We start from the raw sequence: 27,951 nt of genomic DNA, 5'->3' as shown, positions 1-27,951 counted from the left end.
ACCCTATTTCCACCTAAAACAAACGATCCCAATATCCAATTTTTTTCTGCAATTCGAATCTTGTTCCCATAAAATGTAGTCAACCTTAATTTTTACACATTTATTTTAATAAATTGCATAGATTTAGGGAGGTATATCAGATTCAGTTTCTGCTTTGCCTCTTGATATGTTGCAATTTCAAGAATAATAACCAACGCTCTTGCGAGTTTCACATTACGGGATGGTTGGTAGAACATACACATAAGACATAGACAGATAGTAGTTAGACACACAAAAATTGTTGTACTTCTATTGCACAATTAGACACTAAAAAATCATATTAAATCATTGACTCAAACGGATGTTTCTGTTGGTGTAAGATATCCACGCCACAATTGCTTCGACGTATCAAATTTTGTGTTCTGCAATAATGAAATGCCATTGTTAATAGGATCTTATCGGTAATTACATAAAGGGTAACCTAGACTGGCGTATCTATATAATGAATTCATACATACAATTTACATAGTTACATAGACAGACATCAATCATAATGCAAATGAGGCCAGGCCATGAGTTTTTTTTTAAGTTTTATGTGGGAAAATAGAGTTTGTGAAAGTATGAATCAAAGAAGAAAGATATTTTTTATGAATGATATTTGCACAAACTCTGATTCCATTTATAGTTCTTGAGATGTGGCTGATTGATGCTTGATTCGTTTTGATTGAATGGAAGACAGGCAGAGTTCGAGTCTGGTGCTGGATGGTATGTAATACACAGAGATAGAGTATAGAACACTATGTGCCACACGCAACACTCACAACTATGCACAAAATACACTGAAAGAAAAACGAACGATGCATACCAAAAGTAATCAAAATCAAATATACAAAATTGGGTTTCGGTTTTCGCTTCTCTTGGTAATTGATGTATTTTTCCACTTTAATGTTTATTCAATATTTATTTTTATATATCATAATATATTTGTGTGTGTGTGTGTGCGTGTGTGTGGGTATCTTAGGTTAAGGCATAAATTATAATACAATGATTAACAGCTCTCTCTCTCTCTCCATCCTGGTTAAATGAGTGGCTTTCTTCTTCTAAAATCCCCTACCCCCGAAATTCACATCAAATCACAGCTTATCAAACTCCCCCTAAACCCTTCCGTAACACAGAACAAATCCAGCCAAAAGAAGAGCACAGAGCATATATAGGAAAAATGGTTCTGCTTCGGAGGAACCGAAGACTTGGGGATCTGTTCGATCAGTTTCTTCTTTGGAATTGACAATCGTCTCTATAAAAAATCGCCTCAAAAGTGTATACTTGGAATGTTTTTTGGGTTATCTACTCTATCTCTATTATATTTATAAATAATACTTGTATAACTCGAACCTGCTCCTGCTGGGTACAGCTAAAAATCTTTACCAAAATGTTTCCGGTGAAAAAACTACTACTACTTGTTGGATGTTGGATAAATTGAGAGTGAAAAATATATTTCCACTCTTTATAGAGATTATGATGCTGGTTTATCTATGATGAACTACTAAAATAGATGTGTGTTTGAGTGTATGTTTTGTGCATTTGTTCGGTAAAAATTGGATTTGTGTGTTCCTTAGACGATCTTAGACGGGTGTTATGTTGGCTGGATTCTGGCTGGCGAGCATAGATCCTTCGAGCTTGGCTGCCGCCTCCTTGCAGTTGCTCATCTGCTGTGGATTCGTCGGATTGATGGTGACCTCGTTCTCATCCGCCTCGTGCATGGGCGACAGGCGTGGCGACAGGGCGGCGGCATTTGTTGAGGCACTGAAGAGAGGGTAGCATGTGGGGGGAATGTATAGACGAGCATGATTGATATTATAGTCGATAGGCGGGGGATATTGGGAAGCAGAAAGATAGATTTATATGTACAAAAGATCGATCAGAAGAGTTCTAGCAGCTCATGATTGTGTGCGTCTGAATGGCTGAGTGTCTGATGCGCGGAGGCACTCTCTACTGGAACACTTACTGATTGCCATTGATCTGACGAACTTTGACGGTCACCGGTATGATGAGCTGCTCGGAGATGCCATTCCCGTCCTTGTTGATCTGCTGCCAGACTGTGGTGCGATTCACCGCCTCCTGGGGTATATTCATGCCCGCTCCATTGCCCGATACCGGCTTGCTGCCAGAGAGAGGAATGTGTATAGTGGTTGGACCCGCATTATTGCCATTATAGTTGGCTCCTGTGGCAGTACCCGCCCCAGGCGGTTGCTGATGCTGATGGTGATTATCCTTCAATAATAAAATTTCCATAGTTTTTGGGTCCAAAAAGAACTCACAGAAACAGAGTAAGAGAGATGCAGATAGGTAGAGTGAAATAGCTTGGGTGTAGGCAGAGAAAGAGTGAAGAGAGAACGGGTGATATACGTATTGTGTCTGTGTTCCACGATAGATATTTCCCATAAGCGAACGGACACACTGTCGTCCGCTCATGAGAATGTTCTGGTAATGGAACTGTGGATTTTATACGTTAGCCAACATTCTGCTGGTGAGTGTTGTACAGGTAGGGTGTATCCGTGTTCGATCTACGAGCCAATGGGTGTGTACTATTTTCTTGTATGCCAAATTTTCGTTTTATTTTTTTGCGTGTGTGTGTTTTTTTTTCTATTTGCCTATTAAAATTTACATAAATTTCGCTACAAATATGTGTGGTTGTGGTTTTTTTTTTGCTTTTTATCCCTGGCTAGTTTTTGGGGGCAGTTTGCGGTTAGTTACTGGGAACTTTTGATCCGACGATGACTATAAAATAACATAACAGCTTCCATTTAATACATTAAGGTACTTGTTGTACAGTGTAAACGTTTTGCGCACAGCATGACATGACTAATAATGGCTTATGGCTAGAATTTCATTTACATTTATAAATATCTATCCTTTATGTGTACGTATAGTAAATATTTATAGAGTAGGAGTAGTATTTAGAGTAAGTTTCGGATAGATAACACATTTGATTGCACTACGAAAGACGACAACATACTACAATTTCTCTTGTTTTTTGTTTGTTTTGGGGTTAGCATTTACAGTTGCGATCGATTCCGATTGCCAATTGGAAGGAAAAATATATATATAAAAAAAACAAAATGCAAAAATATAAATGTAGCTGCATGCCAAGATTTAAAATTAGGAAATGGATAGAAGGGGCAGAGGAGAAACATTTACAAAATACTGTTAAAAACATGATCAAATAATAAACGTGTAAAACAGAGTAGAATAGAGTATTATGCATATACAAGTAATATATAGAGATATAGTTATAGTCGTGGAAATGTTTCATTACCGACAAAATGCAATTTAAAAGAATGATAGCTAAGAATAATTAAGTTTAAGGAAATCGGCACCATCGATGATCGATGTTGAACTGCAAACGCAAATGAAATGGATCTCAGATCTGATCGTGGAGGTGACTGTGGACTGTGCAAGTGCCAATGCCAGTGCCAGTGCCAGGTGCGAGCTTTACTTTTTGAGCAGACTACTCTGTGCCTCGAACTCCTTTTCATTTGCATTTGAGCTGTTGCACTTGATCAGGCCTAGGCCGACGGCATTGCCAGCGCCGGCACCTTCAAGACCGGCCTTGGTCTCGGGCCGGCCGCGACCACCGCCGAAACAGGGTAAATATTTCTGAACAAAGCCCACCTCAGCGTCCAATTGATGCAGATCATCGGCGGCCGCTCGCTTCGTCATCTCTGGCATAATATCGTCGAGGATCTTCAGCTCTCGTCGCGTAAAGACCAGATCGAGGGCCTTGCGTATGCCGATCATCACCACCAGCATGAGGGGGAAGAGTATGGAGGTCTGCGAGAAGGACTTGATCAGCCAGAGTATGATCAGACAGGCCAGCTGTATGATGGTGAACAAATGGACTCGCTTGATGGGCACCTGTCAAGGGAAATAATCATTTATTTAGTAAGGTTTGTGGTGTGCTTGTACGATCTCATTCTCATGGTTTACCTGTCGCAGGAACATGTAGTCTGGCTGGTATTTGGCTGGCATGAACATGATCAATATGCGATCGAAGAACTGCAGACCCTTGAGCGAGGCCACGCCCATATAAAGGAACACACCGAAGAGCACAGGCATGGGAATGTTACCGAGCAGCGGTGTCAGGAGCACCGAAACGCCGATCGTCAGGAAGATCATGATGTGTGTCACACGCTGCTCGCGAACACCCAGGAACTGTGGCTTCTCGCCAGGGGCCGAGCACTCCGATTCCAGTTTCAATGAATTTACATGGTTGATGCTCAAAACAGTGGCAGCCACGAACCTGCGGATAGAAAGGTTTTGGGATCATTGATTGAATAAATCGAATATATAGAGAGAGAAATCTCACCATGGCAGACCCATCACACTGCAAATGGCAATAAGAATTGATAAAATAAACAGATCCAAGTGGTAGCCGCAGCCCTTCTTCAATTTGTTCTCCTTCCGATTGACAATCACGGCGGTGATCTGCTGATCCATGAAGATCAGAATGGTGCCCAGGAGAGCAGGGAACACGGCGATGATCGTCGACCACCAGGGATTCCGCTCGCTAAATGGTGGTATGAGCCAACCCCTTGAGTCCAGCGTGGGCTTCAGCTCTGCAGGCACCTCCAGCTTCTGGGTGGGCACACCCAACGAGTAGTCAAAGAATGTCATGGCAAAGATGGCAATCAGCACAGAAAAGTCACTGATGTACTGGCGCACAGCCGAGGGGAAGAACAGGGCGTTCTTAAAGTCCTTCAGTATGGTGGAGATGATGAAGGTGCCGGTGCACAGAACCACCGACATGAGGAAGACATTCTCGGTGGGTGGAGTGCCACAGTCGCCGCCAACCAGCGTGCCATTGTTCGGCTGAGGGAGAAGCGAGTTAAAGATTGAACGCGTGAGGTATGAGTACATATATAAGTTAACTTACCTCACAATAATCCCAGTTGTATTTGGCATACTCCACAACACTGGCGTTGCTTCCCGGCGGCGGTATGCAGACACAATCGTATATGCCTTGATTCACGGGGAAATTCTTACCAATGACAACCACATTCTCGATGGCCTTGTAGATAAAGATGAACGCAATCAGGGTGGCAAAGTTCTCCTCGGTGAAGCGGGTTATGTAGCAGACGAGGGCACTGGCATCAATCGCGGTCAGGACGATACAAATGCCGGCGACCCACATGCCGATCCAGAACCGGAATGTCATATAATCCCAATCCATTTTGGTGCAAAACTCATAGATAATTGACTCAAAGACCAGTACTGGACCGGTGGAACCCAATATTGTCAACGGCTGACCCGAAAAGAAGCCATAGCCCATGCCACAGACGAACCCCGACACAAGACTCTCCATCGCTGCCATATGCTTGCCCGTTGCCTCCGACAACAGGCCTCCAAACGTAATAATAGGCGAGAGGCAGGCAAAGTACAGGAAAATCCACGATGCCACGCACTGCATGGAGAAGGCATCGCGAAAGTCGCTCCAGTAAAAAGGAACCTTCCGCTTCACATCGTTGATCAGACCGCCAAAGAGACGACCTGTCCGCGAGAGACCCGACTCTTCCCTTAGACGCGCCTCTTCCTCCTCCTCGTCGATCTCCTCCTTTGGCAGCTCTGGTGGTCGCTTGCGCGGGTCCTGCGAGGGTATGGCCGCCGGCGGCTCAATGCGAATGGTGGGATCCCACTCGCCAGGGGGCAAAACGGTGACCGCATCGAGGAACTCATCAACGCCGGCCAGCAGATGCTCCCGCTTGCGTGCCCGATAGGCAACCTCGTGGAAGATCTCATCCGACATCAGGGTAGCCATGGCACGTCCAATCTCATGGAAATTACTCTGACTGCCAGGCGGTCCCAGCAAAATGAAGATGAATCTATGGGTAGCAAAGAAGAATCGCTGTAGGAATTTCTTTATTACAATTTCAAAGCAATGATGCCCTTACCTTGTGGGCACTGGCACCTCTGTCAGATCACCCATGAGCGCTGCCTGGCTCAGGCGGATGAAACAGGAGAGTGTTCGCTCCAGAAAGTCCACCTCGCCTACCAGAATATTACTGGCCTCCGCACCCGGAGGGATCTTTCTCATAAAGTGTGTGTTGCCCTTGTGCTGCTGCTCGTTGAGTTCCGTGCCGCTGCTCGGACGTGCCATCGACTGGCTGCTCGGACTCTTCACCATATCCTCTGTGATCACCGGGAGATTTTGTGCGGGTCGCAAGTTTTTAGAATTAGATTTTTTCTCTGCATTAGTCGGGGGATTTTACACGGTTTACGGTTCACACGGGTGCAAGAATCGGTTGTGGTTGAGTTCGGTTTGATTTATTTTTTGGTGCAGGGTACGTGCGTCGATAGGTATTACAATAATAATAACAACAACAACAACATGTCGTTCAACACGTTAAGAAACGGGCACAGTACAACAAATAAAACATACGAAAAAAGAAGTGCAAAAAGATATATTTTGGATTAAAGATCAATAAGTAAATTCGCATAAAAAAGGTGCTGTAAGAAAGTTCAAATAGATTTCAAAAAAAGATCCATACATTTATAAGGTGCTAAAAGCATGCATAAGTATTCAAAATATATATATTATATATTGGTTAGGTGATAAGCGTGCAGAGTGTATGTAACATCGGTTATTATCTTCTACAGAACCATTTCCTTCTTCTAGTAAACCTTCATGCAAATTATTTGTTGGGACTGCTGCTGTGGGTAGGGTTATAGATGTACAAAAACTAATACCAAACGAACATTAGATATACGAGTATAGGAAGGGATTATTTATGTTGCTGTATTCGTTATAGAACCATTTTCAAAACCATTTCAAACAATTAACAGACACGTAAAATCAAACACGAACGATTAACATCAGTTCTTGAGTTGGTTTTTTTGATGTTTGTGATTTTCTTTTGTGTTTTTTACCGAGCGTTCTGGTGCTGGGCTTTCCGGGTACTGTTAGAAAACGGCCCAAGCCGCCGCCAGTGTTGGTAAGGCTCGCATTGCCATTGGTGCCAGGCGCTCCCGGCTCACTGGCCGCTAGAGAAATCGGCGTGGTGGCCCCTAAAGTGTTTCCGGACTGCTCTTCCACTGGAAAATGTTGGGTTTTTGTTGTTTGGTTTTTTAGGAGTATTTGCAAAGTAGAAGAATCTCTAGGATATCTAAGTGTCTCGAATGGGAATTTGGATCATCATAAAATATAATCGATTTGAATCTTAGGAGCCATTCGGTGTGGTTGAGCAAATTTGTATAGATAGACAGCACAAAAATGGGTTGTAGTCATCAGAGTAGAATAAGGGCTTAAAGAAGAGCTTTTAAAAATTAGTGGGGAATATAAGATTGCTAGTGGAGGTAAAGTGAAGATCAAAGTTTGAAGTTTCAAGTTTAAAGATTGAAGGAGTTGAAGGAGCATAGTAAAATAGTTGATAGAGTTTCGAGAGACAAGACATTATGATCGATAAACGCAGCGTGCTCTTGACATACGAGTAGTAGGTACAGTAAAAACCATTTGATAGGCTATAGAATCGGCTATTACTTGGCATTGCTTGTGATTGTCCTTGCTGGCCCTGGCCTTGGCCCCTGGATTTGGATGGGTGATGCTGAGGCGATGCCCCAGCATGGAACCAGGTGGTGACACCAATGGAACCCAGATGCGTTGAGGCGTCAGCTTTTTGTTTTGGGTTGGAATTTAAACAGGAGACGAACGTGGCGTGGTTTTGGTTAACGTTGGACAACACTGGTTCTCGTAGTGCTAGTGGTAACCCCCGCACGACTCACTTATGTAACTAAATGAACGATTTACTGTATGAAATGATGCTTGAAATGAGTGCCAAGTGCTCTCTAAAAGGGTTGGAGCTTCCCAGTACGGTCCTAAGTTTAGCTTTGGTTCTGGGTGTTTAGTGCAAGGCAACTGAAAAATATTATTGGCAAGAGACAGAGACTGAGAGAGAGAGACAGCGCGAGAGAGCGGGTAATTGAGTGTTTGAGTGGGTTATTGCTGGATGGTGGGTTGGGGAGTTTTCTTTTCTAGTTATAAGGCTATACCTGTGGGAACAGCGAGATAACAACCACGCTGATCCTTACTCGACACACAGACGGCTGTCGTCACGAGGGGCGTACGGCATCCATCCAGACCAGTCGACGAGCCATGCAGTGAGTGCAGAGGATTGCTATTGCTCTTGCCCAGGTCTGCTTTCGACCCCGTTCGACATAATGATTGTTGTTGGTTTTTTAGTATTAGTTCGGATGAGTGAAAACTTTTAGTAGCGCTCTAGGACACACTTAATAGAATGAACCTCATAGACTCATGGACTCGAGATGATATCTGAGTTGATTTGTGTGAATGATTTGAATGTAAACACCAAACGAACGAGATGAGCTTAGAGTAACCTAATGATTCCTGCTGAGGGCACCTACTCCTCTATCTATCCCCCTGCATACTCACTTTTCGATGACGAATGATTGCGCATATCGGCCAGAGAGCGAATGATGGGTAGCCGTGTCTTCTTGGCATACTCGTGCTGATGCCGATGGCGACGCAGCAGGGCATCCTTGACCTTGTCCTTGACACCGGGCGGCAGGGTGCCGGCACTGACCATCTGGTCGCAAACCAGATCGGCCATTACCTCAAGATTGTGAGCCTCCATGTCGAGCATGACGGTGCCATTGACCAACAGGCGTCGCAACTCGAACAGCGAGTGCAGGGAGAGCGTGGCCACGTGGGGCTTGGACCACCGATTGCCGCCCTCCTCCACATCCTCCTCGAACTTGATCCAGCGCGCCGTCTCCTTCCACTCGATCTCGTCGCCCTCCTTCACCAGCATGCCCATTTCCGAGAACAAAGGATGCGATACATGTGACCCATCATCAACATCCTCGCCGAGTATGAACTGCACACGTTGTGCGGGCGGTGTAACTGTTGAGGGATTTGCAACCAAGCAACGAGAGACACAGAAGAAAAGAGTACAAGATTAGCGAGAGACCTTCATTCGAGTAATAAACATTTATGTATGTGTCCGCCCATTGTCCCTCCCCCGTATGTCATTAATTTTATCTTCATCATCCTTGACCTTAGTCTGCCTGCCGCCTGCGTGTGCCGCAGAAGCAGCAACTAATTGGGGTAATAATTTTTGCCCTGATCCGTAAAGGGAATTGCCACACTGACCCATGTCCATAAGTCCTGTTTAGTACATTCCATCTCTGCTTGGTTCATGTCCTTTACTCGTAAGCGCTGCATGTCAGGATTGCGTGAGGTCTTTGGCAACAGGAATGCTCACATGAAGGTTTACTTGCGACAAGTTTGTGTGAATATTTATAAGGTCAAAAGGTTTTGAAATGTGTGAAATTGTGGGGCCTAGAGTTGCAGTCAAAGGTAGACATTTTTTCACGGCATGAAGGAACATTCGCGAACACTCAGCGAGAGTCTTTGTTTCGCTGTGAAATTTTGCACAACATTGTATAAGTCTTTAAAATTTCGTCGCCAGTCGGTGGAAATCTATGCTCCCCATCTTTCTTCACACATTCAATCCCAAAGCCAATCATCTGTCATTTCCATTATCCCAGTGATGAGATGTTCGCGCGTAGAGCTATAATTTGTGCCACCCTCACAGAGGTACCACAGAGGTACCTCCTGCCTTCGCTAGGGTTTCCTGTAATTTGCAACAATTCTCAGAGCTTGCTGCAAAACTGATTGGCGGCATTTGTTGTCATTCCATTTCGTTGTTCACATCATTCCTTTCCGTCATTCTTCAGCAACCATTTCGTAATTATATTTGCCATTCACACAATGCACACACACTGATACGGACACGGACATGGGCACGTTCACCGACGCGTTCATGGACACCAGCCCACTCCATTCCCCCATGGCCACAGTATACCCGAGGCTGCAAAGCAAATTCTGAAACTCTACCTGGACGCTCCACTTCCTGTTGCTTCTCGCTGCCGCTGTCCTTGCTGGAGATGCCACCTCCCATGCTGCCGGAGCCACCGCCGGAACCGCCGCCTCCGCCTCCACCTCCTCCGGGGCCGCTGTGATGATGCTTGCGTCGGCGCTGGGAGTGGCGTCTGCCTCCTGGCACATGGACACCCACATAGACGGTGTGTGCGCGATGTCCTGCGTGAGAGTAAGAGGAGACAGGTGGGTTTTCAAAATTGTTATTATTAATTGCAATCGAGTTTCGTAATTCTGTTAGCTTAAAGTGTTTTATTTTCTTTTATTTTTTTTGCGGTTTTCCCTTTTTGTTTGTTTCAATTTCTGTGAAACGTATTTTAAGACTCGCATCGCTCTCAATTAGAATCAAAGCTTAAAGTTCACTTTTGGGTTTAATCTACTGATAAGACCAGACATTTACTATACACATAAATACATGGACCGTCTGGCATGTGTTTTTCAACGATCATTACGTGTGCGAGTGGATTCAGTTGATTCATCGACAGAATCCCAAACTAAGAAAGACTACAAATAAATTTATGTTTATTACCTATTTCCCTTGATTTTTGTCCTCGGCTTTTTACAGCAATTTATTAGCCCATAGACATTGCTCAGTTTACTAATTGTGATATCATCTGGTAGTCTTGCCTTTGTAGTTTTTTCATAAATTTAAATTAATTATACAGAGCACATCGTACGGCTATAGCTAAATTCTTTTTCAGTTATCTTCGAGTCACGCTACCAGCGGTCTTACATATAAGGTTTACCCGTACGATGCACTAGTGGGCGTTTTGTAGAGACAAACTAAACAGATTTCTTGTTTAATGCAGTTTTTTTCAAGGCAATTTCTGACAGACTACAGTGGGGATTGACATACATGAAATGTGTTTAAATATAATAGAGTTTTGGTTATTAAATTCCAAGCAATACAGAAATTAAAAATGAGATATGATGTACATCAGAGGACCAATTTCTTGTGCTTCTGAATTCTTTATCTTCCAACAAAGTCTAGACAGACATCTTCCATAATTAGTACTTCAATCACGACAAAAAAAACATCCCATTTAAACAACCTCCATTGCCTATTAGAATCCAAGATCCAGTTCCGCCTCTTTCTACCATATTTCTAATTTCCTTTAGAGATCATTTAGTCCATATCCACTTTACTCTTGACGTGTTCGAAAATGTCAACTTGCAATTAGCACGACGCAAATTTCTTGTTCCAAAACACCTTGATTGACGTCCAACGTTTGACTTGTGGCTGGTTTTACTAGTCCGCCATCGATTTTTGGTATGGACTTTCCATCAAACGTGGAGTCAGGTTTTGGCAAATTAAAAACCAAAAACTTTTAAGAAACTTACCCTCGAAATCGTTCTCTGTAAATTGTTGCGTAAAGTCCTCGCCTCCGGTACGCGGGTCCTTGGGCGCCTCATCGTCACCACTCGAGGAGTTCATGGTCCAGGGTCTGCAAAGTGAAAAAACCATACAAATATAGAACACATTTTATTAAGGAATATATTCTTGTGTGTTTGGCTATTGAAAAGGGTCGGCAAAAGTGTCAGAATTGTATAAAAGAAAATACAAATTATTGTTAATTATGGCACGACACTCTTATCAGGCAAAAATGTCTGTTAATTAGTGGCATTGTTACTGCAGCCTCTAGCAAAGGCCTGGATCCTGAGCTGCATAGGAAAATAGTTGCTTGTCAAACGGCTAATTGAAATGCGTTTTATAAAGCGCTACTGAGACGAGTGGTGGGACTGGTACAAATATGCAAAATCGACATAAATTAAATAGTACTTAGAGGTGTTTACATTAGATGATTTGTAGATACCCTATACTAGTGGGTAGATGAATATTCTTGCTAAGCATTTATCCGATAAAATATATATCCCTTCAGACTCAAGGTAATTCCCAAATTTTGTTCCGTCAGTGACCCACCTACACCTTCTTAGGATACGCCTCATATCCGATTTATGGGCAGAACAAGTGACATCGAGTGTGTTGTCATTACCATAGTCATTGTCACAGCTTCTGGCACACCACCAACACCCTTCGGAATCACTTGTCACAGCGAGTGGCACCCCCCTAACGATTCGATGGGTAAACAGTTTTTTAGAATCACTCTGCCTGTCGGGCGGTCTGTCGTTGGTTGCATTTCAATTCCCCGCATCGTATCCATTTCACAATTCAAACAGATGAATAATATTTTACGAGCCATTGGCACTCATTTCGCTTTTATTGGAAGTGCATTTTTGTTTTACTCTTGAGGCGGTGGCGTCGTCAAACTCTCAATGGGGAATTGGGAATTGGGACTTGCTGGCTGCTTGATTGTATAATTTTCAAAAATACACGTGCTTCAGTTGTTTAATTGCCATATGGATATGGATATTTACGAGTATTTGGCCAGCAACAGAGTTTACTAATGAATTCATTAGCATTTATTGTTGTTCTCTCTTTTCACTTGGGCTTACTCTTAATTTTTATTTGGTCTTTGCTTTTCGCAATGCAAGCTGCACTTTAATTTGTGCGATGTGTTTCAGGTGCCATCTTCCATAAATGATCTAATGGTGGGCGTGTTTACGATGGCAGGGGGGAATTCATTTAAATTATATTTAGGAAGGGATTACATTGTTGCCAGGTTTGGGTTGATACATTAATATGCAGCCGCAACTATTTTTATAAAGAAATTAATTCTTTTGGATTTTCTTGTTAACATTTCGAATCAATTTCAATGTCGATTGAGCAACCGGAATTGAGGTGAAGCTTCTGTAAGTTACAGGCACTTTATCTAGGGTCTTAGTGTTTCCAAAATAATATTTTATCTGGTGGCTAAATTTATTTCATTGATGGAAAGGCTTTGTGGGTTTTTGGAGTAGGGTTTTAGGGTGCTTAAGAGCTCTGCTTTGTGTCAAAAAATCACATTTCACTTTCGTGAATGTACTTATATTTTCAACTGATTTTGGTTATTTCAAAGATTAGAAACAAGTGATGGAAAAATTTGCATTGCATAAAGGTTTATTTCTATACAGACTATCATCTCGTTCGGTCTTATCAGCCAGTCAGATGTTTAATCTGCATTATATAGAAATAAAATAAGCCGACAAACAGACAGAGAGAATTCACAGACAGATAGAAAGTTCAACACTCCAGACTGTCTGCCGTTTGCCGGTAAGAACTGGGTCCATCCAGAGGTGGTAAGCCACCTGTCGCCACATTACTTTTGATATCTTTATCAGCAATGACTCAGAATAAGCAGCGTAATTTGGCTTTCAATATAAACACACACAACACACTGAAACGAATTTCTAGACAATTTGCACTTGGCATTGTTTAATTAAACGCTCGTTGGTTGCCCTTGGTGTTGGTGTTGGTGTTTAGGCAAAGAAAGTCGCTAAAGGCGGTCTGGGCAAAGAAGTACTTGAAGATTATACATATGGCATATCTGCTGTCTGATACTATCGCAGAAGTACTCGGAAAGTTGTTGTTTCCTATTTTAGATTTATGATTTCAATTGCCTTAATGAGGCAGAGGGTATAAAGGTTTATTCTATGGATTCGTGTCTTGGGTTTCTTGGGTAATGAAAGCACTTTTTCAGATAATATAACCACACAGTGGAAATTTCTTGTATCTATTCGGTGTGATTATTCATATTCAGATATCAATAGCATCCCTTCTTAATCATGAATTACATAAAAAAATTAATTTTGGGGTAGGGTACTAAAAACTGCGCCAAAGTCAGCTCTTCTTCTTCTTATTCACTTGCCCTTGTGAAAAGGGATGATAATCGAACAATAAAGACATTTTTACAGCTGACTTGAATTCTTTAGAGATAAGACGGGATGTAGATCTTGGTTTCAACGCAAACTTTGGACTTTCTTGTGTCCGTCTTGTGGATATTTCCATGAATCACTCTGCGCAAGGGATTACTGCGATTACTTACATTTCGATGTATTCATTGTTCTTGGCCATTACTTGTCGGCAGTTCAGGTCTTATCGGCAAGCCTTCTTTCTGGAGCACACACACTCTGGTGCCAACGATCGGAACCAACGGGAAATGTGCGCGAAACGGACTCACTACGATATGTTCTTCGAATATTTCTCTATTATTTCACACACCACACGTCGCGATTATCAATAGAGCGTGGGGGCCAAGCGAATTCTGCGATAGCCGGAATATTGGGGAGCAATAAATGTGTTGTATGTAGTACAATAAACGACAAAAAATTTGTTGGGCTGTTCCGTTTTGTGTGTGCGTTGATTTTAATCTTGTAAAGTTTCTATTGACTTGGATTATATTTCGGTTGCGAAGCCTCCGACCCGACTACGAGCCCAGGCGAATGCAGACTAACTAACTTTGGCGATCTTTAAGCTGAAGCAACTGCGCTCGCTTAACTTAACCCGTCGCTGATTTGCGCTGCTGCGCTAACCGCTGCCAAGGTATATTTATAAAAGGTGGGTGCGTGCAGCTCTTTGCATATTTTGTTTGCTGACTGGTGAGAGCGGCCTCACCTTACCTTAATATTCCCTGAAGCGCCAACAGCAAAGTTGACAGCAAACGGGGGCCGTTTCGGCACGAGCGCCAACACAAGCACGAGTGATAGCAGTGGGGTGTGTGCGAACGGGTGCGAGATAGCGTAAGCCGGGCGCCGAAGTGCGAACTCCGCTGGACAAGAGCGATCGAAAGAGCGATATGCGTAATACAGAGTTCCTTATGAAATGTGTTTTTAAACGCCAATTTCGCATCTCAACTCATCTTTATCACTAGTTTATTTTTGATTCAAAGTGGATTTATTATGCTACCTATCGCCTTTACTATCAAGGGCTCGTGCTGTGAAAGAGCATTTTACTGGTTTATTGGGAGATTAGTTGTTGTTTTATGCCCACATTGATAGCAGCAGTCGATTGACGAAACTGTTGACAACTGGCCCCCCCGCCACACACAGTCGTATATTAATTATGCCATCATGTTTTCGTCATGTACTTAACTATTATTATTATTATGGCAAATCAACAGAAATTCTTTGGATCTACGTATGATAAATTCTGTCAGATTTCGAGAGCTTTTCGCAGTGGTTTGTCTATTCTTTTGTTTTGTTGACTAATGAATATCCATAAACATTTTATTATCTACAAATGCGTATATCTATATGTATATATATTTCGTATACGCGAGTGGGAATTATTCTCTGTGACTCGTATCATTTTGTTTATATTCGCTTGGTTTTGTTTGTTTCTCGATGACGAAAATAATCAAATCTCTCAAAATGTTGGAGCCCTTGAATTGAAAATTGAATGTAGGGCAGTGGGTATCGTATAAAAACCACTAATAAAATTGTATTTGTACCTGTTATTTCCCTGTATATTTCCCTTTATTTCCAGTCAAACGACTTTAACAGATTTACCATAGTTTCTCTTATAGATTTCTTAGATTATTATTATTGCCGCTAAAAATGTATCTTGGGACTTAGCTTTGATTTGTTTATTATTTTCCACAATCTTTACGTTTTGTGCAAATAATTCTTCATAATTTATAATACAACTGAAAAACTTTCGCTTGCTGATAAAAACAAGACTGGGTATTTATTTCTTTATTCCACTTTATAGTTTTTTTCATGAATCTAACTGCTATATTTAATTGTATAATCAAAAATGCAGTGTGTTTGTTTTCACTTCTACAATAAATAACAAAATATATTTATTGAAACGTTCTTTAATGGTTCAATTCAATTAAAATGTCATAAAAACATTTTTTTTTTCATTTAAAAAACATTTCGTTTGAGTGCTTTTTCAGTTAATTCGGTTGAGCTTTTTTTCTACAGATTTTCCTTAATTTGTTTTTCCCTTTTTTCATCAAAACCTACGCCAACGCCATTGGGTCTCATTTTTAATTGCGTTGGTCGCCAAATGTTTGCTTGGAGGGCCCGCCGCTTCGCTAAGCATTGTAATTAATTATTCAAATTTATACAATGACCAACAAGAGTTGCTCTGCATTGGTCAACAGCTGTTCCAACAAACTGAAATCAAAACAAAACTGGAAAACAATATAGAAATAATAATAATAATAATGATATGAAAAGTTTTGCGTGCTTGGAAACTAGAAATTATTTTATTTAAATTTGTGAATGCTAATGTTTATGTTGTTGTGTTTGAAACTGTTAGTGGATGTGGCAACAACGACAACTGTGACTGCAAGGCGAACGCAACCGGCTTGAACCGGTAACAGCCAAACGGTTCGAGTTTTAAGCCAAGAAAATTATCCGGAGCAACCAGGGGGACACAGAGAGAGAGAGAGGCGTCGAGAGATTAGCAGAGAGAGAGAGAGAGAGAGATTTATTTCTAATTGAAGGGGGATTTTTTGATTAGTTGGTAACAGATTCAGACTCTAAAAAAAAAGTCTGTGTCGAATCAGATTTCATTATTAATAAATCTATTTTCGTGGTCCCTAAATAATTAACAACAATTAGCGCATTGACAAAAATTTGAATGAATCCAGAATGGAGGTTACTGGAGTTGACGTGGGGTTCCATTGACAAGGCCATTCCAATAAAGATCCTGCGATATTCTATATAGACGTCAACCTGCGTGCGGAAAACCAAAAGACTTAACTAATCTTTAGCTTTTGGTTGCACTTGAAACGCCGAATTAATCATTGTCAGCAGTCACGTCATGGAAATTGTGTCACAAATAAGATTTGGTCTTATTTTGTCAGGGTCTGGAGCTTATCTAGCGCCCACTCGAAACACCCTGACAACTAAATTGTTTAATAAACGTAACTCTTGTCGATAAACCTCGATCCTTATCAACGATCGCAGCCAGTCAGCGCGTCACTTTAACCACTCGAGTGGCCACTCGATAAGCTTTCGCTTCGCTCTTTAATTGCCAAACCTTATCAGACTTAGACTTGCAGTCTAGATTCTTTGCTACACATACGAGTAAAATATATTGCTGGTATATATCTGGCCCATGACAGGTGGTTGTGGTTGGGGATTATTTACTTGATCGGTTTATGGCCTGGCGAATTTTCTTTGACACCTTTCCGCTCAGATTTTTATGAGCACTCTAATGCGATTTTAAATATGTATTAATCATGATATGATGATAGGTATTTAGTTATAGTTGGTCTATTGACTCTAGTAGGTTCGCTCATGTATCGCTGGTTTGTTTATGATGGTCTAAGTATATTTTGATAAGCTTTTACCTATGCACCATTGACAGAATATTCTTCATGTTCATGATGAGTGCGGCTTTGTGGCTTATGATTATTTTTGGATCTCAGGAAAAGCTTTACATTTGTGAGAGCATATACAAAAAAGGACTCAAGGAATAGTTACCCACTTCATCATTTGAAACTTTATTTACTTAAAGTTATGTAATCATTAAGAAACTTCCACATGAAATGCCATCTAAAATTCCTTTCATTTTTCATCCTACTTTCCTTTTTCTTTATGGATTTTTCAAACAATTTTTTGCACATAGCTGACCTTCCATGAGCTCATCTTAGACCTTACAAAAATGCCTCAACAACAAATCAAGGTCACTGGTAGGAGTTGTGTATGAATTCCTCAGGGCAGACAGACAGACAGTCGTACAGTCCTGCTGGATCCCCACACGGCCCCATATCACAGCTACCACTGTCAGTTCTATGCTGTCAGTGCCATTCCCATTAGGTTCCTTTGCTCCTCCGAATTGTGCTCGCCTCCATGACAGGCGGCAGTCGTGTGAAAATGTTTGCTAGCTGCTGGGGCTGATGTCATTCTGGCCATCCGATTCCATTTTTATTGTCTCTCAGGGCCAGTCTCTTACAGTGTGGAAAAAGTTGGTTGGACCAGAGTGTCAATGGATGAATATTTGTGAAAGAAATTTACAGAATATACAGAAACAATTGTACTTAGTATATCTAAGGAGAGGTTACAGCGGGTTGCGGCAGGTTCGTGGGGTGGCAGTGCAGGTGTGAAATGTTACCCCGGGCGCGATATGGCGCGTGGCGCTCGAGACATCCGCTGCACGCGGAAGTGACACATAAATATAACAAAGAGGGGTAGGGGGTTGCTAGCGGGGTAAATGGGATCAATGTCCCCCAATGAAGCGAGAATGAGGCAAGCAAAACAGAGAAGCCAGGGTAAAAGAGCGGTAAAAGAGCGAAACAAGCGGAACAATTGCAGGAGCTTAAGAGAGTTGGGTTTTCCCTGCTCAGAGTCGGGGTTTTCTCTCGTTTGGTAACCCTCTCAACTTGCCTCTCTTTCTGTTGCTTGTTGTATGTATATTGTTTGCATATCGAACGTTTTCCCCCCACCAACACCACCCACACATCGCTTATCACAACAAACACCCGAACAGACAAAGAAGAGATAAACACAAAGACAGGCCCGTGGAGGAACTATAGCACGCATCATACATGTATCTCCCACATGCACTTGACATGTTGTTGACCCAGTCAGACAATACAGAAACAATTTCCAGCCACAACCTCAGCAAACAAAATAGAGAGTAAGCAAACCACATCTCAAAAAGAATAGATATGATACCAAAGATACCCAAAGTTCTTCAGCCTTTGCCATGAGTCATCATAGATAACACCCAGACCAGACATAATCATAATTTGTTGACTATACATTTTAGATACAGTAGATAGACCCTCCTCCTCCACTCTGTGTTATTGTGTGGACCTTCGCCAATGTGCGTGTGGAACTGAATTGAAATTTGAATTGAAGTTGGAAATTGGATGTAGAATTCCCGTTCCCCATTGTCACTTAATTGGGGACAGCAATACTTGATTCGTCAACAGATTACCATCTTTATAAAACTTGATTATGGTTTGTATTGTGATTTAATTTGGCATCTCCATTAGTTTGTCTTCACATTGCATTGTGCGAGGTCTTTTGAGTCGTAAGAGGAAGTGTTTTTGAGTTGAGAAAGGGATTTATAAATATTGGAAAACTAAAAACTGCATGGATATTTGCTATACAAAAGTTAGAAGAGTTAAAACAGCAGCACGTACATATTGAAACAGGAAGAACTTTTAGGCATCAAATCCGCTTACAAGATCCATAAACCATATCAAATAGAGAGAAGTATAAACTCCTTTCTCCTTTATTCTTACTCAGAAGACAAAGAAGCAACTGTTAGGCACTAAAAACCAATCATCCCCCAGCAAACAAAGGGCTGCCATCCCCCAATGTTTTCTGTACCCACACTTTTGGCCCCCTCCACCTGGTATTTGAATATCAATTCAATTTCCTTGATATAAAATATAATTTGAAAACAGGAAGTTGTGCACTTTACCTGGTGCTATCTGTGGCTATCACTCTGGGCAATCGGCCATGTCCGTGTATGTGTTTCAGATGCGCCTGCTGCGGCATCCTTCTGGATGGATCCTAGATTTTTCCACCAAGAAACGGGGCTGTGCAAATGGTATTGGCTGCCAAAAATCCACTCTAATTTCTTTGTTTCTGTTTTGGGGTGTTGGTTGTGGGTGACTTAACAAAGACAAATGTTGACGGCGGGCGGGTTAATGACACCAAAGGCAAGGCAGGAAAGCCTTTTGAGAGCGGTTTGAAGCAGGTTTACAGGCGACTACCATTTGTCCCGAAATTAATCACAATTAACTTTTCGGCTTTATACAATTTCTTTAGATATGTGTTTTAAGGGATATATATTTTCTGAGTATACGTATTTTCTCTGAGCTGCTGCCCCGTACTTTATATCCTCTACAGTTTGAGTCGCGCCGCAGACTAATCCGGCCGGCAAGCCCCAACAAAGTTTGGAGCTCTGTTTCTCTCTCTTTCGGCTGTGGTTCTGTGTGGAACTGCATCTCGAGTGCACTCTTCGGTTCTCTCTTAACTACTGCACTCATGCTGCTAAATGAAGAGCAAGTTCTCTTCTATTTTGGTCTCTCTTTGAAATTCTCGGGTGCTTAACACGATTGGAATTTGCGGCATTTCATGTTATCATTCTATTATGAGCACGTTGCATGTTTGATGAGAGCGGAAGGGGGCGGAAGCAGGAGGGACTCTTTGCTGAAACTGTAGCTAAGCGGCATTAAAAAAGGGGAGCGGCTCAAATTTTGCTTTCGTCGCACAGAACCAACTTAATATGTGAGGATTTTCCGGTGCAGGAAGGGCAGGGCAGCAGCTCTGCAAATTTTATTTTAAGTTTTTTTGCGAGAGTGCAAATTCAATTAATTCTGAACGGTTCTTGTCCTTCCAGAGATGGCAGTTCTGATATTGAATTCAATTACCCTAATGCGAAAACCTTGATTGAGTTCCAGTTGCAGATGGTTAAATGCGGTTGCAGTCTGCTTCAATGAAATGTGCCAGATAAATGCAAACAGATGGCCATTGAATGGGGTTTGGTAACAGTCCGAGTCTTAAGCTTTGACAAACAATAATCTAGGATGCATTTGAGTTAAAATAAAGCTTTAAATGTTGCATATCCAACACACATGTGACATATTTAAAAGAAACTACTAGTCTTTACTTCATTACTTCAGCACATGGGCAAGAATATCATCTAAGAACTCTAAGACATCTAGACTAAACGTAGGAATTCAGAGTTGTTTTTTTTTTTGGGTAATAGATTTAAAAGGCTTACAACAAAAATTCCAGTATGTGTTCGCTTAGGCTTGAGTGGAACTAAATTAAAGATTAGTTTGATTAGATTATCCCCTGGATGGAAAACGGGTTTTTAAAGAACTTTTAAAGTTATACCCAAAAAAAAGAAGGAATATTTAAGTTCTGAGTTAATATTGCAATCCTTGATCCCATTTCTATAAACATTAAAGTCTTTTATTTCCCCTTGGCTTTTTACCATTTGAAATTGGGCCTCAATTTGGTGGAAATTCGCGCAAAACGCATATGGGGGGAAAACTGTTACAGTTTTCGAACTAACCACGTGCATACAGCTTACGAGTATGTGAGCAAAACGACATGAAAGAGGAAATGTGTAGCGATGGGAAAATGTGTGTCGCTGGGTAGTGGGTGGTGGCGAAAGAGGCCGGACGGACCGTGCCTGTGTCAAGTGTAAATGAAATTTCCAATTTGGCTGCAAATGAAAGCAAAATGTTGTTGTTGTTGGCATGTATTGATTTTTTTTCTAGTCATCCCTCATACGCCAGCATGTCTCCCCTTGCCACTGCCCCCCCCCCCCCCCCCCCACGACAGCGATGCGGTTAAATAGTGTCATATGAGAGGGTCTGAGATGGTCTAGAGAGGGACTCGTGTTGGCTTGTGTATTTTGCGTTTTGTGGGTAAGGTCGCGTTGAAAGTGTCACAAAATGGGATGACAACAGAGCGCCATAGTATCTAGTCGCTTGACGGGTTTGTCATATATGTGGATACACACGGGGACACACATGCATTGACGCGCAACTCTCAAGAAGCTCTCAGGCGTCACTAGGATATTAAGACGGGCCCTGTCTATATATAGTCAAGGATTTATGCCTGAGACACGAATCGAATTGCTTGGAAAGGTAGAAGAAAATCAAGCATGTCTCTCCCTACTAAGTTTGAAGCATGGAATTTCTCTACTCAGATTTCAAACCAGTTGTTCCTTGGAAATATGCTGATTTCCATACGTAATTTCTATTGAATGAAAGCGTATTTGGGGGAAAACAAATGCAAAAATAATGTGAATCGCCAGCTGAAATTACCTGTGTCTGGCATACATACATACATACATATGTAGACAAATATCTGGAATAAAAATTGCTATCGAATGATTGATGGCTGAATACGAGGCACACTAAAACCTTCAATGGGGAAATGTTGTACCTGTCACAAGTGAATGCCACATTTTCATTGATATCGATTACATCACAAATAATGTACATTTGATTACACTTCCAAAGAATTTCCTTGCACACACAAAGAACCATGGCCTTTAATACTCTTTTGTACTCCAGATTACCAACACTTTGGTTCATTTTTAATTTCCAATAAGTGAAAGTTTTTCAATTACATTTACTTAATTTGCCAACTTGCCCCTAAATGTTCTTTCCACCTAATTAGTGGCACGTCAAAGCCCAAAGTTGTAACAGGGTTGTCTTGATTTTTACTACGAAATTTTCTGCACAGTGTCCCTAACTTTCCTAACGAGTTGTTGTTACACAGAAATTCATTAAAACTTGGAAGTAGTACAACAATCTCTAAAAGTTCTTTGATGCACATTTTTCCATCTTTGATAGATACGAAGTGGACAATGGCTCGGTTTTTCTTTTACCACAATCATACTCAAATTTCATGGCAGCCATTTCCATTAGCCATCAGCAGGATATAAGTACTTAAAAGAACACACGCTGTCACTTGACATACTCGTACCTGGGCCGGGAGTTTAATTACCCTCAGCCCCACTTTGCGTTAGGATTCGGTATTCATTACCATCTAGGCTAATTATAAGACGACCTCCTTAGACCTTCAACTAGGAATCCGTCGGCTTAAGGTTGCTTACATCTGGAATGAATTGGATTAGATGGCAGCCTCTTGGTGCGATTCAATCGGTTCCTGCCTTCACGATTGGCTTTATGTGGCGTGGTGGCGTTTGATATAGGTTCCGCTGTGAAAACATCCATCGATTATGTAACGACATTTGGTGCTGACTTTTATTTTACGGTTTTGTGCGCCTTCCCCAATCCCGACCTTCTCTCAGTGACACATTTTGTTTGTAATCGCTTAGAACATGTACTGTGTGTTGTGTTTTGTTCGCTTTTGTTATGGTATACACCCCACCTCACACACATGTCTATTATGTAAAATAGTTGTGTGAATAGTCAGCAGCTGAGGAAGAGGAATTTCGTAGAGAGGCCTGCAAATGGTCATTAGCTTCTGCCATTCCCCGATGCCAGCGATTAAACTTTGCATGTGAGCTGTTTGCTTAGTTGGCCAGGCAAAAAGTGCTTAAACGGAAACCCATACGATTATGATATCGGAGGTGTTTCTGTTTGGACAAGCTGAAGTGAGTCGAATGGCTGCCGATTGCCTTAAATAAACATTCAGCTAGTCAGAAGAGTGGTGGCAAATATTCCAAATACTTTGATTTTTTATGTGGGAAAAAAACATGTTGGTGATTTCTTTAGCTCAAGGATAACCAATGTAGGGCAATACATTATTCAAGAATTGATTAAGTGGGTTCCATTGATTCTACTTTAATAACTAGTACCAAGAAAGTGGCCTCCCCTTTTTTTAATTGAACCTTTTGACCCTTTTTTCTTATTTTTCGCTTAATAAATATGTTCCACTTACAACCCCTACCATGAGGATTAAGGCAGGAGATATTTGGCACCGCCCTTACCCACATTACAGCAGCCAATTGCCAACTGTGAGGCTGGGCCACTTTAGCAACCAACTGGCCTTAATTTAAGTATTCTGGCCCCAAGCCAAAGATGGTTAGGTCAGGCATATCATAATAATAGTTAAAAAACGTGAACCGAATACCCTGTTTTGATCAGAATTCGGATGAAGACAGCAACCGCGAGTATCTGAGCATTTCTAGTACAGTTTTATTCCCGAAACTTAGTGGAGGATTCAGTTACTTACCGCTTTGAAGCGAAAAGAAGGTGGATGCAAGAATGAAGCCCTCGATGGAGAATCGGGGCACTGGTCCTGCCTACTGACCCAGTTACTGGCGCTGGTTACTGCTTACTTGGGGGCTGTACTGCCTCTTAAATGCTCGTTAACGTTTCGCTTTCGGTTATCTTGAGGTTGGTCTTTGCCCAGACTATAGACCGTAGATGCCCCTTAATCGGTGGTTCCGGGGGTTACTTTGGCAGTGTTTTGATACCGAATCGCATGGATTACGCGCTATGATTACGCCGCAACAATAGAGCGTGGTGTCGTTGGGATACAATATTTATTTTTAAATTCTTTATCGATTTGTATCGCTGTGGCGGGTGAGGAGTCCGTTTTTGTTGAGGCTGTGTTCACACCTTTTTCTTTGCTCAATCAGTTAACTTCATTTACCTGAGCCCCCGTCGACTCATTAGCATCGGCCGACAAGCACATTTTTGATTAACTACTGGGGCTATATCGTATAAACACTGACTTTATCTAAATATAAATTATGCAGAGTTGCGAACTCTTTCGTTTTAGGGATACTTTGGGGCTAGTTAAATGCACTTTTGGGCTAAAACACAAAACTTAATTCTCACTTATTTCGCCGTTGAGAGAGATTGTTTAAAAATTGATTTGGTTAATTGGCTTGGGTTTCGTATTTGAGGTTTTTCCCTTTTCGCATCGGTAGCAGGTTTTCCCTTTTTGCAGTTTTCCCTCGACTCTCCGCCACCGCGCAGCGCAGCGCACGATAAGAACAGAATAGGAAAACACGTCCGTACACGAGAAAGGAGAACCTACAATTCAGTACACGGTCGTACAGCGATAGCCAGCGGGGCGAATGCGTCCCAACCGAGTGTAGGCTAATGGGGTACGGAAAAGTCGGTCACAGGCCTCTTTTCGTATTAGAGATTAGCGTGAAGAGCACGCGAGAGAGTAACTTAACTGGAGTGTCCACACCTTACAAGATTCTCTGCCTTGGGCTTGCCCGCACCCCCGCATCAACCGCATACAGGCACGCTTTCGCTCTCTTTCGGTATGGATTTGGCTCTCTGTTTTTACCGTATATTTTGGCGCTTTTGCACTCTGCCTCTTCCTCGCTCGTTCTCTTGGCGCCGCCGCCCAGCGCTGTCCTGTCTGTGACATTTACAATGTCAGAAGCCTCAAATCAAAGAGAAAGAGAACAAGAGAACAAGAGAGAGAGTGAGATGTAAGTGATGTGAGAGAGTGGGTTGGCTTTGGGGCAAACTAATTTGTTTTCGGCTTTATTTTTTGGCACCACGCTCCCACTCCGGTGGGAAACACCTTTGGGTTACTACGCGCTCTTTTGATTTTTAAGTGAGGGAACAAATGCATTTATTTGTCTTCTTTTTTTTTGGTTTGGTAGAGACATTCCGCAGTCATATGTTTTGGGGTTCGGTTCACCTACAGGGAATTGGGAATGTGTGAGCTGTGTACTGTTCAAATTTACCATGGCCTAAAAATAGATTAAATACCTTCTGTAAGTACACTTTCCATACACATCCATACAGATGCTGTACTCGAATTGTTATTAAAAGCCTTCTCATCAAACTCCACTCATGTGTGAGCGAGCGAAGGGCAAACATGGATCCCCATTTGCTACACCCTTACGATGGCCATCATCAGGTGGCCTGCCTGGGTTGCTCATGGGTTTTTCATTACGGGCGCGTGCCTCTGTCCCCTAGTTGAGCTCCGGCTGTGAAGACTGATAGCTGGCCCCGTCCCGGCCCTGAACTGAGGCACACTGCTTATAAAGCAATTCAATTGCTGACGTCGTCCCCAGCTCATTTGTCCAATTTGCATGCGGATCAAAGAGGTTCCCTAATTACCATGGGACAGCCCTCCGTCCGCTCCAACTTGACTGATGTGTCTCTTGTCTGTGTTTTGGTGCACTTGTTTATTATGTGGTTAACTTTGTTACTGGGTGCTGGTTGTGGCTTACAAACTACAGCCCTGGGGCCTATGATTTAAGTAAAGAAATTCTTGGATTGCGGATAATCGTGGTCCGTCTGCTGGAGACGCTGTCCGTAGAGTGGGTGATCGTGCTCCGCCTGGCAGGGATCTATGCTGGGAGTGGGATTTGGTGCCCGCATCAGTGCGGCTGCCTCCTCCTCGAAGTAATGCTGATCCTCATTGCTCTCCCTGTCATTGTTGTGGTGCTGCTGCTGATGCTGCTGTTGCTGCTGCTCCTCCTCTGAGCATCCCTGATATCTTGGTGGCGGAGAGGAACGGTTGCGTTGAACTGGCGCTGGTCCCGCACCATAGCTAGGTGCCCTCTGGGCAGAGCCATATCCTCCTGTCAGACGTCTCGCTGGCCAATTGCGTTGCCCCTGAGCTGGTTGGGTGGGTGCCTGCTGATACGGACTTGCCGGTGGATAAGGGCCCACCTGTGGATAGGGTGGACTCGCAGTCACATCGTCCACGCAGTCCACACCCCTTATAATGTTATTCATGTAGATCGAGTGGGGCAGACGCTGCCTGTACTTGGGCCTGGGTCGTGGCACAATCTGCTTGTTGCTCACGAAGTAGTCGCGACGCTGTGGCTGGGGCTGCGTTAATCCGATTCTCTGGCGCGGTTTGGCAAAGGAACCTTCGTACAGAATGGGTTCCACATAGTTCTTGACGGGTTTCCGAGAACGGGGGCCTGTCGGTGGCCTGGAGTTTGCTGTGAATCAATGGGAAAATTATGATAAGAAACGTTTTCTCTCGATCATACTTACAGTTGCTGTAGGCTGGCATAAACTGCGGACAGAGATTTGTGTCCTGATCATCGGTGTCTTCACAGGGCTCCTCCGTGGTTGAGGTGCCATCCATGTCAGTTGCTGAAACAAATAGATCTGAAATGCAGTTTAGACTCAGCTCCAACCACTGCAACATTCTGAACCAACAACCTTCTTCTGTTTCCTCTTCGGTTTCTGGGAAATATTCTTCTTTTGTTTCTGTTTCTGTTTCTGCTTCAGTTTCAGTTTCAACTTCGTTGGTGGTGTCTATTTCGTCTTCGCAACTCTCTTCAGTTGTCGTTTCCGGCTCGGATGTTGTGGTTGTTGAAGTCTCTTCCGCCGCCAGCCTCATTTCACCCACATCTTTGGGTAGAACGACGTGGATGACCTCGCTGGGTTGGCCATCGATCTTGATTTTGGGTGTGTCTGGAACACTCGCTTTGCCATTGGCTTTGAATGATATGTTAATAGTCTTTGATGGGTTGCCTTTCATTTTGTTCATTTGGTTTTGAGTTTTAGTTCTTTGAGTAGTGGTTGTGGGTTTCTCCGTAGGATAGCCACCATATTTTCCGGACTTGAGTCCGGGGTCCTCGTTTAGTGGCAGTGCTCTGGTGGTGCGCGGTGTGGCTGCTTTCTTTTTCGGTTTTTTGCTGGTTTTTCGGGTGGGTGCTGGTGTCGTTGTTGTTGTTGTCGTGGTTGTTGTTGTTGTTGTTGTTGGCGTTGTCTGCTGCTCTGTTGTGCTTGTCGTTTCCTCTTCCGCTTCGGTAGTGGTGCTGATCTCTGTTGTTGTTTCCTCCGTTGTGGTGGCCGCCTCCTCTGTGGTCGTTGCTGCGACTGTAGTTGTGGCTGCTGTAGTTGTGGTTCTCGGAGTGGTTTGCTTTTTGTTCTTTCGATTTGTCACTCTTTTCTTTGTGGTGCTGCTAGCCTCAGTGGATGTTGCCTCTGTTGTTGAAGTCGAAATTGTTGTGGAAGTTGTATCTGTTTTTGTGGTTGTATTTTCGACAGCGTTGGCCAGCACTTTTGTTGCATTATTTTCAGTACTTGGCGTTGCTTTCACTTCTTTTTGGTCAGTGTTGGGCATCGCTTTCACCTCACTCTGAGTCCTGGCGTTCTTAGCCTTTGTCTTGGGATCGCATTTCTTCTTGGGTTTTGGCTTCACAGTTGTTTTTGGGATCTCTTGTGCCAGTGTGAAGTTGGCGCATGGATCGTGCTTCAGGAGTGGAGCCCGCAGCAGGATCAGTCGCAGAAAGCAGGGATGATTAATGGAATAATCTTGCACCACTGCCGGTTCACAGGGTGGCAGAAAGTCATCACACTCTACGCTCTCCTCGACATCGCCGAACATGTTGAAGTCTTCCTCGGAATCGTTTTCATCGCAGCCAATCGATGAAGCTGGTAGCACGGAGATGTCCCTTAGCATGCGTCCACTATTCGGGTATCCATCTCCATCCCGGAGCATCATCTCCAGCAGTTCCATATCTTCTTGGTCCATGGGGGAGCTAGGTTCCAATTTGCATTAGTTTTTGCAACATTGGACTCATGTTTGACAACTCACCTTAACACCGAAGTTCCAGAAAGCAACAGCAATAGCAGCATCATCTTCATCATTGTCGTGGGAGTGCTTCTCGCGATGGTTTCCATGGAACTGTGGCCCCAACTCGATCGACATTTGGCTTTTGTTGACCATTTTTCTAGTGTCGAAAGTCAAATGGTCGTCGGCACACGTATCAGAACGCTTTTGCTCTCTCTTTCTGC

The 27,951-nt window shown here is 42.8% G+C and overlaps 2 protein-coding genes across 19 annotated transcripts; both read right to left on the bottom strand.

Moving 5' to 3' along the window:
• Nucleotides 1-85: 85 nt before the first annotated feature.
• On the bottom strand, nucleotides 86-24,238 carry LOC117583862 (sodium bicarbonate cotransporter 3). 18 transcript variants are annotated; one of them, XM_034272496.1, is made up of 12 exons: nucleotides 19,197-19,288; nucleotides 11,273-11,376; nucleotides 9,890-10,093; nucleotides 8,423-8,893; nucleotides 6,904-7,068; nucleotides 5,928-6,165; nucleotides 4,913-5,858; nucleotides 4,346-4,848; nucleotides 3,967-4,279; nucleotides 3,652-3,894; nucleotides 1,985-2,250; nucleotides 86-401 (listed from the first exon to the last, which is right to left on the bottom strand). In XM_034272496.1, exons 1-12 carry the CDS (start codon nucleotides 19,271-19,273, stop codon nucleotides 320-322), a joined length of 3,612 nt encoding a protein of 1,203 aa, XP_034128387.1. In that variant the 5' UTR covers nucleotides 19,274-19,288; the 3' UTR covers nucleotides 86-319. The 18 variants fall into 18 exon arrangements, with proteins under 18 accessions (XP_034128387.1, XP_034128396.1, XP_034128392.1 ...); XM_034272495.1 differs by lacking the exons at nucleotides 86-401; nucleotides 19,197-19,288 and adding exons at nucleotides 1,251-1,782; nucleotides 23,444-24,238; XM_034272492.1 differs by lacking the exons at nucleotides 86-401; nucleotides 6,904-7,068 and adding exons at nucleotides 1,251-1,782; nucleotides 8,023-8,166.
• Nucleotides 24,239-25,374: 1,136 nt separating this feature from the next.
• On the bottom strand, nucleotides 25,375-27,688 carry LOC117584129 (flocculation protein FLO11). The gene is made up of 3 exons (XM_034272882.1): nucleotides 26,368-27,688; nucleotides 26,197-26,313; nucleotides 25,375-26,141 (listed from the first exon to the last, which is right to left on the bottom strand). The coding sequence occupies exons 1-3, from the start codon at nucleotides 27,686-27,688 to the stop codon at nucleotides 25,444-25,446; spliced, it is 2,136 nt and encodes a 711-aa protein (XP_034128773.1). The 3' UTR covers nucleotides 25,375-25,443.
• Between the last annotated feature and the right edge of the window lie 263 nt (nucleotides 27,689-27,951).

The sequence above is a fragment of the Drosophila guanche genome, unplaced genomic scaffold (genome assembly GCF_900245975.1).
Source record: "Drosophila guanche unplaced genomic scaffold, DGUA_6, whole genome shotgun sequence".
NCBI lineage: Eukaryota > Metazoa > Arthropoda > Insecta > Diptera > Drosophilidae > Drosophila > Drosophila guanche.
This window is presented reverse-complemented; position numbering and strand designations above follow the sequence as displayed.